At 39.0% G+C, this 17,113-nt stretch overlaps 2 protein-coding genes and 1 pseudogene across 2 annotated transcripts in view; 1 reads left to right on the top strand and 2 right to left on the bottom strand.

The window, feature by feature from the left end:
• The window catches only part of LOC101305369, a 5,968-nt gene extending 4,596 nt beyond the window's left edge, over positions 1-1,372 (top strand). Inside the window, exons 5-7 of the mRNA XM_004298172.1 lie at positions 6-317; positions 427-660; positions 780-1,372. Coding sequence (XP_004298220.1) covers positions 6-317; positions 427-660; positions 780-1,372 — 1,139 coding nt within the window. The remainder of the gene's footprint in view (positions 1-5; positions 318-426; positions 661-779) is intronic.
• Positions 1,373-2,113: 741 nt separating this feature from the next.
• Positions 2,114-3,246, bottom strand: LOC101305069 (annotated as a pseudogene).
• Positions 3,247-5,015: 1,769 nt separating this feature from the next.
• Positions 5,016-14,887, bottom strand: LOC101304768. The gene is made up of 5 exons (XM_004298171.1): positions 10,846-14,887; positions 5,918-6,654; positions 5,348-5,449; positions 5,129-5,248; positions 5,016-5,078 (listed from the first exon to the last, which is right to left on the bottom strand). The coding sequence occupies exons 1-5, from the start codon at positions 14,885-14,887 to the stop codon at positions 5,016-5,018; spliced, it is 5,064 nt and encodes a 1,687-aa protein (XP_004298219.1).
• Positions 14,888-17,113: the final 2,226 nt, after the last annotated feature.

Raw genomic sequence — 17,113 nt, 5'->3', positions numbered from 1 at the left:
TAAAGCAAGGTTAGTTGCTCAAGGTTTCAGTCAGTCTAAAGGTCTTGATTATGATGAAACATTCAGTCCTGTGGTTAGGCATAGTACTGTTAGAGTGATATTAGCTCTTGCTGCTATGAATAATTGGGAGTTAAGACAGCTAGATGTCAAGAATGCATTTCTGCATGGGGATTTAAAGGAGGAAGTTTACATGTTTCAACCTCAAGGTTTTGTTGATTCTGAGCATCCCAATTATGTGTGTTTACTTCGAAAATCTCTCTATGGATTGAAACAAGCTCCAAGAGCTTGGAATGAGAAGTTCACCAACTTTCTTCCAAGTTTGGGTTTTAATTTTTCTCATTCAAATCCCAGTCTGTTTATTAGACATACATCAGCAGGAATGGTTGCTTTGTACGTTGTTATATGTGGATGATATTGTTATAACAGGGTCAGATACTACATGCATTCATGAAGTCATTTCTGAATTAAGCATGGTCTTTGACATGAAAGATCTTGGTTCTCTGTCATATTTTCTTGGCTTGGAAGTTACTAAAGTTCGGAAAGGAATTTTACTTAGTCAGACTAAGTATGCAAAGGATTTGCTTGCTAAAGCTGGAATGGAGTCTATTAACACTTGCAGTTCTCCTTGTCTTCCACATGCTCAGATGACAGCAGATCAAGGTACACCTCTTGCAGACCCTACTGTGTACCGAAGTATTGTAGGAGCATTACAATACTTAACCTTCACGATATAGCATATGCAGTTAATACAGTATGCCAATTTATGACTAATCCTACAGACGTTCATTATGCTGCTGTAAAAAGGATTTTGAGGTATCTAAAAGGTACAATTCAAAAGGGCATATTTTATAGTTCTACTGGTGTTTTATCTAATGCTGTGACTGTCAAAGCATTTTGTGATGCTGATTGGGCTGGGGAAGTGATACAGAAACGTTCTACTACTGGCTTTATAGTTTATCTTGGTTTGTGTCCAGTGTCTTGGCAATCTAAGAAACAAGGTACTGTCTCTAGGAGCTCTACAGAATCTGAGTACAGGAGTCTTGCAAATACTGCAGCTGAGATTAGTTGGATCAGACATCTTCTTTGTGATTTGAAGATTCAAATTCCCTGTGCCCCTTTGCTTAAATGTGACAACTTGTCTGCTTTGGCATTAGCTTCTAATCCAGTCTTTCACTCCAAGATCAAGCATTTAGGCAATGACTTTCATTTTGTTCGTGAAAGGGTTCAGCGCAATGATCTTCGTCTTGAGTATGTTTCCACCACAGAACAGACTGCTGACATTTTGCTAAAGGGTTTGGCATCTCCTATTTTCAAAACTCACTGTATCAATCTCAGGCTAGTATCCCTAGCTGAGCTTGAGGGAGGGTGTTGACTATACTGTAAAAATATGTTGACCTAGCTGTTAGTTAATTTTAACAGATTCTAGAAGCCTCAAATCTGTGTGAGTCACGTGCTCTTATTACAGCAAAATCCAACTGTTCTTTTTAGTTAGTTGGTTAGCTCCTTTCTTGTATAATAGCTTAAGACACTTTGCTTTGTAACCAAGCTTTCTGTATTGAAGCATTTTTCATTTATGAGATTTTCCTCTCTGTTCGTTTCTCTCTCAAACTCTATTCTCTTTTCTTCAAGCCCTAGCTCATCTCTGATGCCATGGCTATCACCTTTGACAAAATAATAATCTCGTATAATGGTTTTCTGGTAAGCTGCATTGTTGAATTCTGGTAATTATTATCTTTTCAGAATGTTTGAGTTGGGATTAGTATTTTTAGTATCAGATCGATGTCTGTCCATGTGTTATATCGATAGGTCTGCTCTGAATGACTAATGAATGCAGCAATGAGCTCTACAGTGGTTAGTACTTATTATTAATCCATGTTTTCCTTGAATTAGTTAGCTGTGCGATCGTTTGTAGATGCATATATATTTGAGCACAGGCAACCTTGTATAATTGCATATCAAGAAATACAGATGGTTTACCAGAATAAATTATATAATAAATTTGTTAACACATGTTTACACCTCCAATCCTTGTTTCCCAAAATCTGGAAAACAAAGGCAAAGCTTCATTTAACTACAAATGCTAAAACTGGTACAAGCCTGACAACGTACTCATCTATACGTAGACACTAAAAAACCAGCCTTCTTGGCTTCTCAGGTGCTGCTCATCCGACACACCCCGTACCTCCCCACTTTGATGTGCTTCTTCGACTCTCTCTTCATACTCGTCTTCTTGAGATCGCCCTCCTCTATCTCTTTTCCCACTTTGATGTGCTTCTTTGACTCTCTTTTCATACTCGTCTTCTCTGCATCACCAGAGCCTCCAACCGATCGGGAAACTGGGGGAGGAATGTTTTTGGCTTCTTCCACTATCTTCATTATGTCTTCAACACTTTGAAGGGAACATGTCGAGTTTTCTTTTCTGGTTTGAGCTTCTTCTGTGAGCTCTCTCGGCAAGTTCTTCAAAAACCACGGGTGGTTCTTGATTTCTTGAATGGTGATCCTCCTTGCTGGATCTGCAACAAAGATGCGAGAGAGGAGATGCCTACAATCTTCAGATATGTAAACATAGCCGGGGATCACGTATCGAACAGACATTATTCGTTTAACGATTTCTCTGATATTCGTCTGATCGTTTTCGTCTGCAAATGGATATGCTCCCACCACCATAACATATAGGCTCACCCCACAAGACCATACATCCGCCAACTTGCCGTCATACTCTTTTCGAGAAAAGACCTCAGGTGCAGTATACGCCGGACTTCCCACAATTGACTTTGTTCTTGAATGCAACAAAGATGACTTGGAAAAACCGAAATCACATATTTTCAGGCGTGGAGACGAGCTCGTCCTGTCCAGCAGAGTATTATCCAGCTTCAAATCTCGATGGCATATTTGCATAGAATGACAATGGCTTACACCTGAGATAAACTGCCGGAAAAAAAATCTAGCCTCGTCTTCGCTCAATCTTCCAGCATTGGCAACTCGGTCAAATAGCTCTCCGCCTGCGGCGTACTCCATAACAATAGCAAGATGCGTAGGAGTCAAAAACACCTCTCTGAACTGAATGATGTTTGGATGGCAAAGTGATCTGTGGTTGATGATCTCTCTGGCAACATTCTGATCAATCTTGAGGCCGCGGTCGATGTATTTCACGGCGACGAGCTCTTTGGTTTCTTTGTTTCTCATGAGCTTGGCGACGCCGAAATGGCCTGATCCTATATCCTCGACAAACTCATACTTCTCCATTTTTTCTTCTAATTAGAAAAAGGCAGACCTTGCCCTAAATCTTGGTCTTGATCTCCAACAGAACCTAACCCGAAAATTTGGAAACCCTAGCAGAGAAACACTCCCACACTATCCACTATAAAATAAGGAAGAAGAGCAGTAGACTCATTCGTTGAGTCCCTGGATCCTATTTATAATTGTCCATATGTCCTTTTCCTACTCACCTGCGTAGTCCTATTCTTAATGGACTAGGTTTCGGGCATTTTAGATCATTTAGCAAATGCGCGCTACAATCCTATTCCTATCACGACTCGGAAAGGGTTTTAAGTCTTTTATCATTTTAGGTATATAGAGCAGATATCTGAAACCAGATAGTCATTTTGGCACCAGTTAATCGTTCAATGTAACAAAATAGTCAGTTCTTCTTGCTGTTCGTCCAAAACTCTCTCAGATCGTCTTTACTTGTCTATCAAAAACTGATTTCCAACACAAAATTCTTTCCGAAGAACTAAAAGTAGTCTAGCCTTCAAGCAGCCCACCATTAACTAGAAGTTATATATGCAGCTTGATTTGGTTCAAAAATTATAGGAAGTACGCCTACTAATTGATGTATGAATATAATTAAGTAGAATTGAAAGAACATATATAAGTACCCACAATGATGAAGATGACACTAAAAATCTGAGTACATGGAATTTGAAGTATGGAGTTCGGTTGGAAGGCATGGGGAACAAGGGATTTATATGCAATGGGCGATGGTACCAACCTGCGCAAACTTGCTAAAAGTTTTAATCCAAAAGCAAGTTCATCCTTGCAACCACTGACAATGTAAGAAGCGGGCAATGTGCAAATCACAATTCACAAACTCACACAAGTAATACATTACAATACTTGATGACAACAACATTACTGCGGCATCTAACCAACCACAAATCAAAGTCCAATAACTTGCATTAACAAAAGGTGATCAAGTAACTGATAATTTATGCAAGTCCCAAGCTTGCAAGATAACATAATGCCTAATGCCAACTGATCAGTTACAAAGGACAAAGTGCCAAAATAATTCGTACAGTTGCAAAGTTTCAAAACACTTGGATATGTTATCACACTCTAAAACAACGGATCAGTTACAAACTATACCAAAAAGAGTCTAAAGCTTTTTCAGAAAAACTGATAAAGTGTAACCAAATAGGCCATAGTTGAGTCACAGTTGCTTCTTTTCTGGAGCTTTCTTCCTCTTTGCAGGGGACTTGGACTGGTTTCCAGTTAATGGCAGGGAAACAGATGGTTGTGTTGGCAGGGATGATGATGGTGATGCCTGAACTTGTTGGCATAAAAAGGCTTATATTGGTTGAGCTCCATGTGTGGTTTCTGCCTTCTTTGGTGCTCTCATGTTCTGCATAGATATCAAAATTGTGTTTTAGTTCCCTAACAAAGAGATATATATATGGGGTTCATCAATTTAAGTCAGAGTAACACGAGTTTACAGTTTCATGTAGTAACTCATCCATCATTGAAAACACTAAATAGAACAATAACAGACATATGCAGGCAATTCATATCTCATCTTGCAACGAAAAAAGCGAGGCACAAAATCCATTAGAAGAAACTATATATTAAAATTAGAAAATAACCAAGGAAGCCTGACAAATAAGTAATCACTAAACAGATCATTTTAATGGTTATCCATATAAGCATTAAACACCTGAAAGGAGCTTTATCAAGCAAGCAACCCTAAGAAATCATACTTTCAATCAAGCAACACCAAAAGAAAAGTAGCCATATAAGCATTAAATCCCTTCATTGACCTGAGTTACTTGGTTACTCTTCTTTATGGTCGAGTTACTATGTTCCTGTTCAATCAAGCAGATTTCCCTTAAATCAAGCAACATTAACTAATTACCTGTTGTTTGTTTTCAACTACTGCAGATTTAGATCGAACAGTCCCTTTAGGTAGCAGATTACGTTGATCTGTTTCAGCACTCCCACGATCTGCCGCATTCGCTTTCATGCTACCTGGCCTCTACAACAATAAATGAAATTAAGTATCTCATCCATCACCCTATCTCATTTAAACGACAATGAAATCTAAGATAGATAACTTAAATACTACACTACTTACTTGTTGACTTCTGCAGGGCCGGCTACTGACTATCGTCTCATTCGGTGCAGGTCGTTGCAATTCACCAGCATCTCTAATCCTCAATTTTTCGAATCGACCAGACTATATGAAAAATTGGTATTATCAGTATATCAGAGAATAAAGTGCAATTCAAAGAAAAAAAGAATAAAGTGCAATTCAAGGTAAAGCAGCCTTTATCCGTAACAATAGTCCCAGAAAAACAATATTAGCAGTCACCTCTATCTGCTATACAAACATGCAGGAGAAGTGCTAATTAAAACATTTATAGAATTATTAACAATAGGGACTATCGGCCACAATTAGGAAAACGAAATTAGAATCAAGACAAACAAATCAGTAATAACAAAAACTGGAACTGAACATTAAAATGAACATATAGGCATATATCAAGGGTAAAATGGTCAGGATCAAATAATTAGAGCAAACAAAGTGGACCTATCCGGGTAAAAAAGATAGGGTGGAGTTGTGAGGAAAGAAATGTTTATAAGGGGACTTATATGAAATTTTCTATATATATTAGTATGAAGTACGAAATACTGCATATATTACCATCAAGTTTTGACCCCAAAAGACATCTTTAAGTGAAACAAAGCTTGGAATATGGAGATATGAAGCGTCAATCAAAGGTTTCATCCCATCGACCTCAATCCCCACAAAGCCCTTGATTCCAAGAATATGAGCCTGCAACCTATTCTGTAACAACAACACTTGTCGTTCCTTTGAAAAATTCAAAGCTTGAGTAGATGAACCAGACGCTGCACCATATTTCACCCCCATGTCAAGTTCTTTGGCCCAGGACTCCTTAATGCCGTAGTCCTTCATCACCCAGACATTGATATTACAACTCAAACCAACAGTTATATAGAGACAACCGTTCAAGACTCCAAGGTTACATCTAGTTGTGTCGCTATCAACAGTCCAAGGTGGTAGTGGCATCTGTTGGAAACTCTCAGTTTCAATACAATAGGCATATATAAAACGAGACCCAACCAGTGTAGTTCTACCAATCCAATGAAGGTATCCATTAAGATAAATTCCTGATTGATGGTCAAATTCTCCCATAACAGAGTCCCCAATATGTCTCCAGCTCCCAGAACCAACAGTCAAAACCGTCACCTTCTCAGGTCCACGACTAAGCCCAAACTCACGAGGAGACGTAGCTTCTATTAACCTTGAACTAGTAAAGAAAACTACTTTATAAACATCACTTATTGGACTAAACCCAAACCCAAATGCAGAACAAGATTGAAACACAAGTTCCTGAACAGACTTTGGACGAAAAGAATCTAGAAAAGCCAAATTTTTATGAGTGATGGCATCAGCAGAAGGCCCACAGGAAATGGGAGGAGGATCGTTGGCTTCATAGCTTTCGGGAGAGCTAGACTCTCACCGGTGATGGGATTAGAAATGAAAAAACCTTGACGGTTTCTCTCCTTGTTGTATAAACAAAGGAAGACATTACATGATCCCACAAAGCCATCGCTGCTACTAAGAAATCTTGTTCTCAGTGCTGTGACGCCGTTTGGGGTCGAAGCATCATTGAAGTCGAGCAAATAGTATGTACCCGAAGAAGCTATCACCAAATGGCAAGCGGGTGTTCTGGAAAGTAGGTCTTTGGTGAATCGAGGATCTGAGAACAAAGATCTCCAAGGCTTGCATACCCTCCTGCATTTGATAAGTGTCTTGATTGGGATTCTGCAGTGGAAGTCGACTATTGTGCGGTTTGGCAACTGTAGAAGAAAGGGTTTCTAGTGAACAGTGTCGTGCCCTAGCTCTGCTTCTGCTTCTTCTGATGAACGGTGTTGTTTCTGGGGTCTTTGTGGTGGATCACTGTGCGGATGTAGCACCGTTGTTTTCTTCATCGATGAATCACCGTCGTTTCAGAGGTGAGCAGTTAGAGGATGAAGAATTCAAAGAAGTGCTTGGCTTCGTGGGGAAGTGTAAACGCAAGAAAAGACTTGTAAATGGGAAATGAGCGCGCATTGGGAAATGGAAAGTAACAGTCCCGTTCACCTGGTCACCTACTGACCAGGGAACATTTGGTCAATAGACATTAGATCTGGCTCATTTAAAATCCAAGGGTTGAGATTCATTAAGTTAAACCCTATTTTATTATACTGTCTTCTCCCTCATCTTCTCCTCTTCCCCTTTTTTTCTGAGAAGATCTTCTCCTCTTCCCCAAACTCTGAAATTTGCTGAAAACCCAGATGTGGTCTCCCCTCTTCTCGTCTTCTACTCGCATCCTCTTCTCCTCCCCAAATTCTGAAATTTTCTGAAAACCCAGATTGCTAATCAAACATGCCAAGAATGTCTTCTCCTAGTTTGATCATCTCAATTCTCAAGCTACAAGTTTTGTGTTGGGGAGGGTGTAGGAGGTGGAGACAGAAGTTTGCTCGACGGCTTCGGCAACGGCGATAGCATTCATGACGACGGCGGCGCCTTCCAAAACGGCGACAATATACACCCGTGACGAAGCGCGACAGCGGCTCCCGCTGAGGCAATATGTTGGGTCTCTGGGCTGAATTGGGTTCCCAAACTACTTTGGATATTGAGGAGAAAAGCTACCGAAGACGTCATATTACTGGGTGTCCAACTCCAATTGAGTTTGAATTTTCAGAATTTCTCAGAAGAGGAGGAAAAAGATGGAGAAGACAACTTGGTACTGATATCAATTTTCACAGTGATCATCAATAAAAAAATGATTAAATAAATATAATTGAATAGGTTATAACTCAATTAATCTCAACCCTTAGATTTAAATGAGCCAGATCTAATGGCTATTGACCAAATGTTTCCTGGTCAGTAGGTGACCAGACGAACGGGACTGTAGAAAGTAATGGGATTGGATCAGCCTATTAGGCTGGCCCATAATCAGTTTCCCTTTTTATTTTTATTTATTTTAAAATGTTAAGAGAAAATAAGAGTAAGAGCATCTCCAACAGCTTTCCCATTTTCTTAAACTTCTCAATTTTGGGGTATATAGAGCTGCTTTTAGGTTCAACAGCTTCCCCATCACATTCTCTAAAATGGGGATGAAGAAAAAAAATAAACCTTCATTTCCCAAATTTGCAGCAGAGCCTTCATTCCCCAAAATTAAATTCTTCACATACTCCAACGAATTTAAAACAACAATAAAATATTTGATTGGGTAGTTTATTGTTATAATGAAATATATAATGTTTTTTGTTATAATTCATGATGATATATTATATTTTATTGTTGTATTAAATGCCGAAATCTCCAAAATAGAGAAGCTGCTGGATTTTGATCATAATTTTTTTGGAGAATTTAGCTTTTGCTTTCCCATTTTAGAGAAATTTTGGGGAAGCTGTTGGAGATAGATACTCTAAGAGCATCTCCAATAGTTTTCTCATTTTTTTCGTTTTTCTTGATTTTGGAGAATATTAAGCTTTTTATAGGTCCAATAGCTTTCCCATCTCATTTTCTAAAATGAGGATGGAGAAGAAAGAGTAGTTTTCATTCCCTAAATTTGTAGCAAAGTTTTTTTTCTCAAAAATTAAATTTTTCACGTGCTTCAACGAGAAAAATACAACAATAAAATATTTATTAGGTATTCTATTGTTACAATAAAATATATAATATTTTTTGCTATAATTAATGATGATATAATATATTTTATTGTTGTATTAAATGTCGAAATCTCTAAAATGGAGAAGCTATTTGATTTTGAGCATAATTTTTTTTGGAGATTTTAGCTTTTGCTTCCCCATTTTAGAAAAATTTTAGGGAAACTATTAGAGATGCTCTAAGCAGCATTGATAAATTGAAAAAAAAAATTATAGATTTATCAATTTTTAAATGAACATTTACTCCAACAATATACTTAAGTTGATAAATTTAGAAATTGATAAGCAAATTGACAAATTTATCAATTCAGAGAATTTGTAAATGATTAGCTAAGTTTTTTTTAATAGCTACTCTGCTGGAACAAAACTCTCAAAATGAATTGATAAATATAACTTTCATCCAAATTTATAAACTATTTTATCAACCACTGTTAGAGATACTCTAAGTTCATGTTTTATTGGATATACTCAAAGGAACAACAAGAAGTCAAGAACTAAGCAAAACACCCAACGTGGGTTAGTTCGGCTTGTATGAGCATGCTTGATTGATTGTACGTGGTTGAGCTTCAATTTAGGTTCGATCTCCATTGCCAACAATTTGACATTGGGTCGCACGTTTTGTAGTCTCTTGCTAAAATTTAATTAGAGGATGTGGAAATATGTATGCGTCCTACCATGTTAGTTTTTCAGGTCGAGGTTGTAGTATTCTCTCCAAATATTCTCCCCAAAATTTTTAACAAAAGAAACAAAGCTAAATGTTATGAATATGAAATGTTACTATAACAACAATGATGAGAACCTCAACTATAGCCTACACCTAAGCTATTAAAGTTACAAAACCTGAAATTTGTATGTTGCAGCAACATAAAGACTTTAGTTGGGGCAAACTTAAGCATTATGTCTATGAATTCTTGATGTTCTGTATTAATGCAGAACCAGAAGATCAAACTGAATTTCTAGGATCCAGCTCCTCACTTTAAAGCGAGGAGAGTGTGAATTTAGTTAAAGTTCATAAAATCAGGACTCTCTAACTAATCTAATGGTTCTAGCAATTAACACGTCACTTTTCTACCATTTTTTTTTTGTTTTTCATCTAACCCATGATTAACTTATTTTATGTAAAAAAAAAAAGAAGGGAATTCTCGTTGCCATGTCTCCTCTGCATCAAGTATATTCTTTCTACTTCCTTTTACATTTGCTTTGCTTAACCATGAAATTAATGACTTTTTGCATCAAGTGTAAATTAAACTATTCACCAATTTAGTTAATTGTTTATCAGATTGATCATGTATCATCAATATCAATGGACCTATCTTCAACATAATCTGCTATATATGTACCCAAGTTCAAAAAGTCTAATCATAGAGCTGAGTTCTTAAAATTATTCAGATGAAATACTAAATTAATTTGGGATAGTAATTCCTCTATCGATCGGGTAAAAAGAAAAAATCATGGGTTTCATATTTGATTCCTATATTCTGGCCTTCTGGGTATCTTCATGTAGTAATGGTATTCTTGTCAAAACCCTAGTCTTATGTTATATAGAATACATCCAATTTGTACGTATAACAATTGAATGAATCGGTTCTTTGTTTTCTTTGTAAGAAGTCATTAATTCCATGGTTAGTCTACAACCATGGAAGCAAAGAGAAGTAGCAGAAAGAAAGAAGGAACTTAAACCACAACCAGAACTCCTTTAATTTTTTTAATTTTTTTTTCTTTTACTTCAAAGTATGTTTTTTTTTTTTTTATTGAAAAGGAATTTTATTAACTTCAGACCAAAAGTTATATGGGTAATAATTCTCAAAAGAGAACCCCCAGTACATCAAACATTACTACCAGCAATTAACTGAAGGAGCCATTCAGGCCCTTGCTCTTTGCAAAACCAACCTTCTGCTAATGACAAAGCCTTTCTAGCTAGTTCATGTGCTACTGCATTGAAGCGTTTCTTCACATGCCTCCACGAAACTATCTCAAATTCAGTCATAGTCAACCTCACTGCATCAAGAACGCCTCCTATCTCGCTGAAGTCCCAGCCACGAGTATTTAAGCCATTAAGCACATTAAGAGCATCACCTCTTATATCAACATTTAATAATCCCAGCTTCTTTCCATACTCAATTCCATACCACAAGGCAAGTGCTTCCGTGGCTTTTGGGTTTAGAGAAAGAGGAAGTGGTATTGATAAGGCACCTAGAAGGCCATGTTCTGGGTTCAACACCACAGCTCCTACTCCCACCCTTCCATTTAACTTATCCACAGCCCCATCAAAATACAATAGAGAACTAGAAGTGTTACTGACCTGTGGGGTGCGCACTATCTCCTTTACAACAAAACCAGTAATCGGTTTGTTAGTGCTCTGAGTCTGAGCTAATTCTGACTGCCATTCCTTGCACCGCTGGACAAGTATATCAGGCTTCAGACCCTCCTTACCATGTATAGTATCATTCCTACACTTCCAGATCCACCAGCAAACTAATCCAAACAAATCCAACTCTTTATTCGTGCCCTCCATAGCCACCCTATGTAAGAGATCACTAAAAGACTGAAATTTCCATAGCTTCACCACTCCAGCTAACCAGGAATACTTCCACACTTTCTGAGCTATGCGGCAAGCCCATAAACTGTGTAAAACTGATTCACTGGCACCACCACACCTACTACAAATATCCGAAGAACACACTTTTCGTTTAAACAAACGCTCAACACAAGGCAAGAAGGCATGGCAAGCTCTCCAAAGAAAGAGCTTGACTTTGTTTGGGACTGAGAGACCCCAGATAATACTCCATACCGAATTGGAGTTGGTTTCACCCTTCTCACCACTACTGCTCGTGCTCTTTCCTACCTGTTTTAACTCCATTGCCAACCAGTAACCAGATTTCACAGTGTAATATCCATCATTTGTGTAGTGCCAAATAGCTACATCACTTCCACTCCTTTCACATACTGGAATGGACAAGATTTTATCCGCATCCACAGGAAGGAAGTGAGTTTGAATAAAAATTACATCCCACATACTTGGACTCGTCATCAAAGTACTCACTCTAGTGTTGCTATCCATAAACCTTGGAGTTACTACTCGAAAAGACCACGGAGAGGGAAGCCATTTATCCTCCCAGATTCGGATTGCAGTACCATTACCAACCCGCCATCTAATACCAGCACATAAAAGCTTTTTCCCCCACACCAAACTTCTCCAAATGAAAGACGGTTTTGGTCCAATCGGTGCCGCTGCCCAGTCTCCACCATGAACATATTTAGCTTGTAAAACCCTATTGGCTAGAGAGGTCGGCTGCATTACAATCCTCCAAACAGTTTTTGCTAGTAGTGCTTGATTAAAACATTCAATGTCACGGAAGCCTAGTCCTCCATCCATCTTATTCCTGCAAAGTAGATCCCATTTGCACCAATGAATGCCATTTTTCTTTCCGCCGGATCCCCACCAATAATTAGCTACCTTTGATTGATAAATACGACAAACTCCTTTTGATAGCTTGAAAACTGACATGGTGTAAGAGGGAATAGCCTGCGCAACAGCCTTTATTAATATTGTTTTTCCAGCCTTGGAGAGCAGCCTCGACTGCCATCCCTGCAAATGTTGGTCAAGTCGCTCGTGGATCCTCTTAAACATCTCCTTCTTATTCCTCCCAGCTACTGTAGGCAAACCCAAATATTTTTCATGAAATGGAACCACTAGAACCCCAAGGAAAGTAGCAATCAAGGATTTCTGCTCTTCTAACAGTCCTGGACCAAAAGCTACTGCTGATTTTTGAAAATTCACCTTTTGTCCTGCCGCTCTTTCATAAAGCAGTAAACACTGCTTCAACAATGTCAATTCCTGCATCTCCGCTCTCCCAAATAGCATGCTATCATCCGCAAACAAAATGTGTGAAATAGGCGGGGATCCTTCAGAAACTTTAGCTCCATGTACCAACCCTTCTCTCTCCACATTTTGAAATAAGCTGGTAAGACCTTCGGAGCAAAGTAAAAAGAGGTATGGTGAGAGCGGGTCTCCCTGGCGCAACCCCCGCGATAGGTTAATCATCCCCATAGCCTTACCATTCCACAAAATACTAAAAGAGACTGATTCCACACACTTCATAACTAGTTCAACCCACCTCTCACTAAATCCCAGCTTCAGCATAATATTACGAAGGAATATCCATTCAACCCTGTCATAGGCTTTACTAATATCCAGTTTAAGTACACAGTAAGGATGAGTCCCTGTCTGTTTGTTCCGTATGGAGTGTATTACTTCAAAAGCTGTGACTACATTATCATGAATACACCGACCTGGGACAAAAGCACTCTGATAACAGGAAATGACCTCCGGGAGTAGTACCTTCATTCGATTAACCATAGCTTTTGAAATCAGCTTGTAGAGAACATTACACAGGCTTATCGGCCGGAAATCAGCGACACCCTGTGGATTCTCAATTTTTGGAATAAGAGCCAATAATGTATGATTTAGGTCTTTCACACTAGCGCCTTCATTTAGGACCTGCAGGCATCGGTTGCTCACCTCATCTCCCACTATCTCCCAATACGCCTGGTAGAATCTTGCCGAGAACCCGTCCTCCCCAGGAGACTTATCCGGCCCCATCTGCTTAAGTGCCTCATCAATATCCAATTTTGTGAACGGCTTGTTCAGCTTAGCATTCATGTCATCTGTGACTTTTCTCTGAACAGTGTCCAAAACCAGCTCCATATGATCACATCCTTCTGAAGTGAACAACTGAGAAAAGTGAGTGTTGAAAGCTTGTTGAATCTCAGTCTCTTGCTCAATCCATTCACCAGTGCTAGACATAATTCCCAACACCCTATTCTTCCGCCCCCTCCCTTTGGCAAAACCATGAAAAAATTTAGTATTCCGATCACCCTCTTGTAGCCAATTAATTCTAGACCTTTGTCTCCAAATCGACTCCTCAATTTCCAGGGACTTATTAAGCTCCGCCACAATAGCATTTCTCCGATTTTGCACTACTTCATCACTACTATCAAAAGGACATTGCTCCAGTTCCTTATTAAGTTGTCGTATCTTTTTGGGAATAAGGCCAAATTTGTTCTCATTCCACCTTTGTAGCTCCTTTGATACACCAGCCAGTTTGGCTCGTACATTATTTAATTGGTTCCCATCACTCTGCCAAGCATCAGCGACTACTTGTTTACTCTCCTGCTCCTTAGCCCAGAAAGGTTCAAATTGGAACCTTCTTAGCCCCTTCCATCCTCCTTTTCTCCCACAATTTAACCCCTCTGAAAATAAGACTAATGAGAGATGGTCAGAAGCTCCCACATCCACATGTGCTTCATGAAATCGTGGAAACAAAACCCCTGCTTCCTCATTAATGAAACATCTGTCTAGTCTTTCTAGCAAGGTCCCCCTCTTCCATGTAAAGGTCGGCCCTGAGAATTCTACCTCCTGTAAGCCACACTCATCTACTGCTTCACGGAATCTCCGAATTTGAGCTTCAGGCCGTTCACCACCCCCTCTTTTATCTCCAATGCACAGTAATTCGTTAAAGTCCCCAAACACAATCCATGGACCCCTGACTGACTTTGCGATGCGCCTCAGCAGATCCCACGAAAAGTGTCTAAGTTGAGAGTCAGGATTCCCATAGAATCCAGTAACCCTTATTACTTGCCCTTTAAACAAAACTGCGACATCAATGTGACCTTGGGAGGAACCCACTGGTCGCACCTCCATCTTGTTTTTCCAACACATTGCCAAGCCACCGCTGCTAAAACCGACTTTACCTACTACACTACAACCTTCAAAACCCAAATCAAAACAAATATTTGCCATCTCCTGCTTTTTCTTCTTGGTTTCCATCAAGAAAACCAAATCGGGGTCTTTTGCCCGAAGAAATTTCTTCAAGGCTCTGAAGGTGTGCGGGTTCCCCAATCCCCGCACATTCCAACTTACACCGATCATTGCTCGTGATGGGCCCTATTACCGGAGCCCATCACGGTTGAGTTAACATCAGCAGACATTGATACACCAGAAACAAAATGAGAAACTGACCTGCGCGTATAGACACGTCCATGACCCACTACAAAACCTCTTCCTCTGCCACATTTATTACCCTTACCGCATTTCACCTTATGATCATTATCAGCCCCCGTCGCAGTCGTCCCTTGCGCCACCACTACCTTCTTGCCTCTCCTCTTTTTCTCAAGAGTCCTGCCATCATTTCCTGCAGTTTGCTCTTCACTCTGTCCTCGTCGCACTTCTTGCTTGCCGACCTCATGAATCTCCACTTCTTTTCCTTTGCCACCACCTGAGCGAACACTCTTCTGGGTAAGAGTTCTCGTTTTAGGCTTAGGGGAGAGAGAGCTAATTGCCTTATCTTTTGTGACTTCGGGCTTTGGGACAAAAATTCCTTCCATGGAGACTTTAGTTTGGGCCTTATCTCCATTTACAATCATATTGGGCTTGGAAACAACTGAGCCCAGCTCAACGTAACCAATTTTCTCCTTCCCACGTGTGCTAGCTCCTCTCAAAGAGACTTGAATGCCGCCCAAATTTTCTGTTTTCGACTCAAACCCGATAAATTTTGCAGAGGAAAATCCGGCTTGGCTATCCCTCAAATTACTCTCCGTAACATCCGGCATGTCAATCTCAATCATATCCCGAGAATTACTCTGTTCATCTTTCCTGGGAAGAATAGACAGTAAATTTTCCGACAGCTGTCTTCGACGTTTGGACGGAGGCTCCCCTGACATTTCAACCCCTTGACCGTCTACCTCCATCCCGGCCATCTCCATTCCATTCTCTTCTTCAAAAGAGGTTCGAGAACGAACTCTATCAACAAAATCATCGTCTTGCACTTTCATGGACCAAACTTTTGGTTTGGGGAAGAGACCAAATCTTTTCCCTTTCAGAGAACACTCTGGATCAATATAGAATACATCCTTTGCTGTGGTTCTCGTTGCCATGTCTCCTCTGCATCAAGTATATTCTTTCTGCTTCCTTTTACATTTGCTTTGCTTAACCATGAAATTAATGACTTTTTGCATCAAGTGTAAATTAAACTATTCACCAATTTAGTTAATTGTTTATCAGATTGATCATGTATCATCAATATCAATGGACCTATCTTCAACATAATCTGCTATATATGTACCCAAGTTCAAAAAATCTAATCATGGAGCTGAGTTCTTAAAATTTATTCAGATGAAATACTAAATTAATTGGGATAGTAATTCCTCTATCGATCGGGTAAAAGAAAAAATCATGGGTTTCATATTTGATTCCTATATTCTGGCCTTCTGGGTATCTTCATGTAGTAATGGTATTCTTGTCAAAACCCTAGTCTTATGTTATATAGAATACATCCAATTTGTACGTATAACAATTGAATGAATCGGTTCTTTGTTTTCTTTGTAAGAAGTCATTAATTCCATGGTTAGTCTACAACCATGGAAGCAAAGAGAAGTAGTAGAAAGAAAGAAGGAACTTAAACCACAACCAGAACTCCTTTAATTTTTTTAATTTTTTTTTCTTTTACTTCAAAGTAAGTTAACCATGGTTTCGATGAAAAAAAAAATGGTAGAAAAATGATGTGTCAGTTGCTGGAACCACTAGATTGGATAGAGAGATTTTATAAACTTTAACTAAATTCACACTCTCCAGGAGCAGGATCCGAATTTCTGATATAACTTTTTTGTTTTTGTTTTACTTTGTAATGAAATACTTTTCCTGGGCTTTGGAGTGAGGAAAGTCACTATTATTTCACTTTGTTTCATGCTATATATCATGTTATGAACGGTGCCTTGTGGGAGTTGTGGTCATGAAACAGTTTTGATAGGGGTGTCAAGGTTTGTTTGCAAGCTGAAGCTCCAAATGTATGTCGAAACTGATCAACTCTCTACTTCAGTTTTGCAAAATTAATCGACTTAATAATAAGATTATTCAATGGATTGTTCTCTCTTCTTAGTTGGTCACCTGACATCCTTCAATTCCAGTATGAAACAAGAACCCTGCAAGTTTTACAATCTAGCAAAGTAGATTTGAAAGCACAATAGATGGAGAAAGCAAGACACAATTAATATGCCATGGAGAATTTGTACTTTTTTGATTTAGGAATTGAAAAGCTAGTGTTACATTATTCATTGTGAAAAAGCTTGTAAAAAGCAAGTACATGTAGCTGGTTACAAA

This window comes from Fragaria vesca, linkage group LG4, assembly GCF_000184155.1.
Source record: "Fragaria vesca subsp. vesca linkage group LG4, FraVesHawaii_1.0, whole genome shotgun sequence".
NCBI classification, from domain to species: Eukaryota; Viridiplantae; Streptophyta; class Magnoliopsida; order Rosales; family Rosaceae; genus Fragaria; species Fragaria vesca.
The sequence above is the reverse complement of the archived record's forward strand: the minus strand, read 5'-3'. Positions and strand labels throughout refer to the sequence as shown.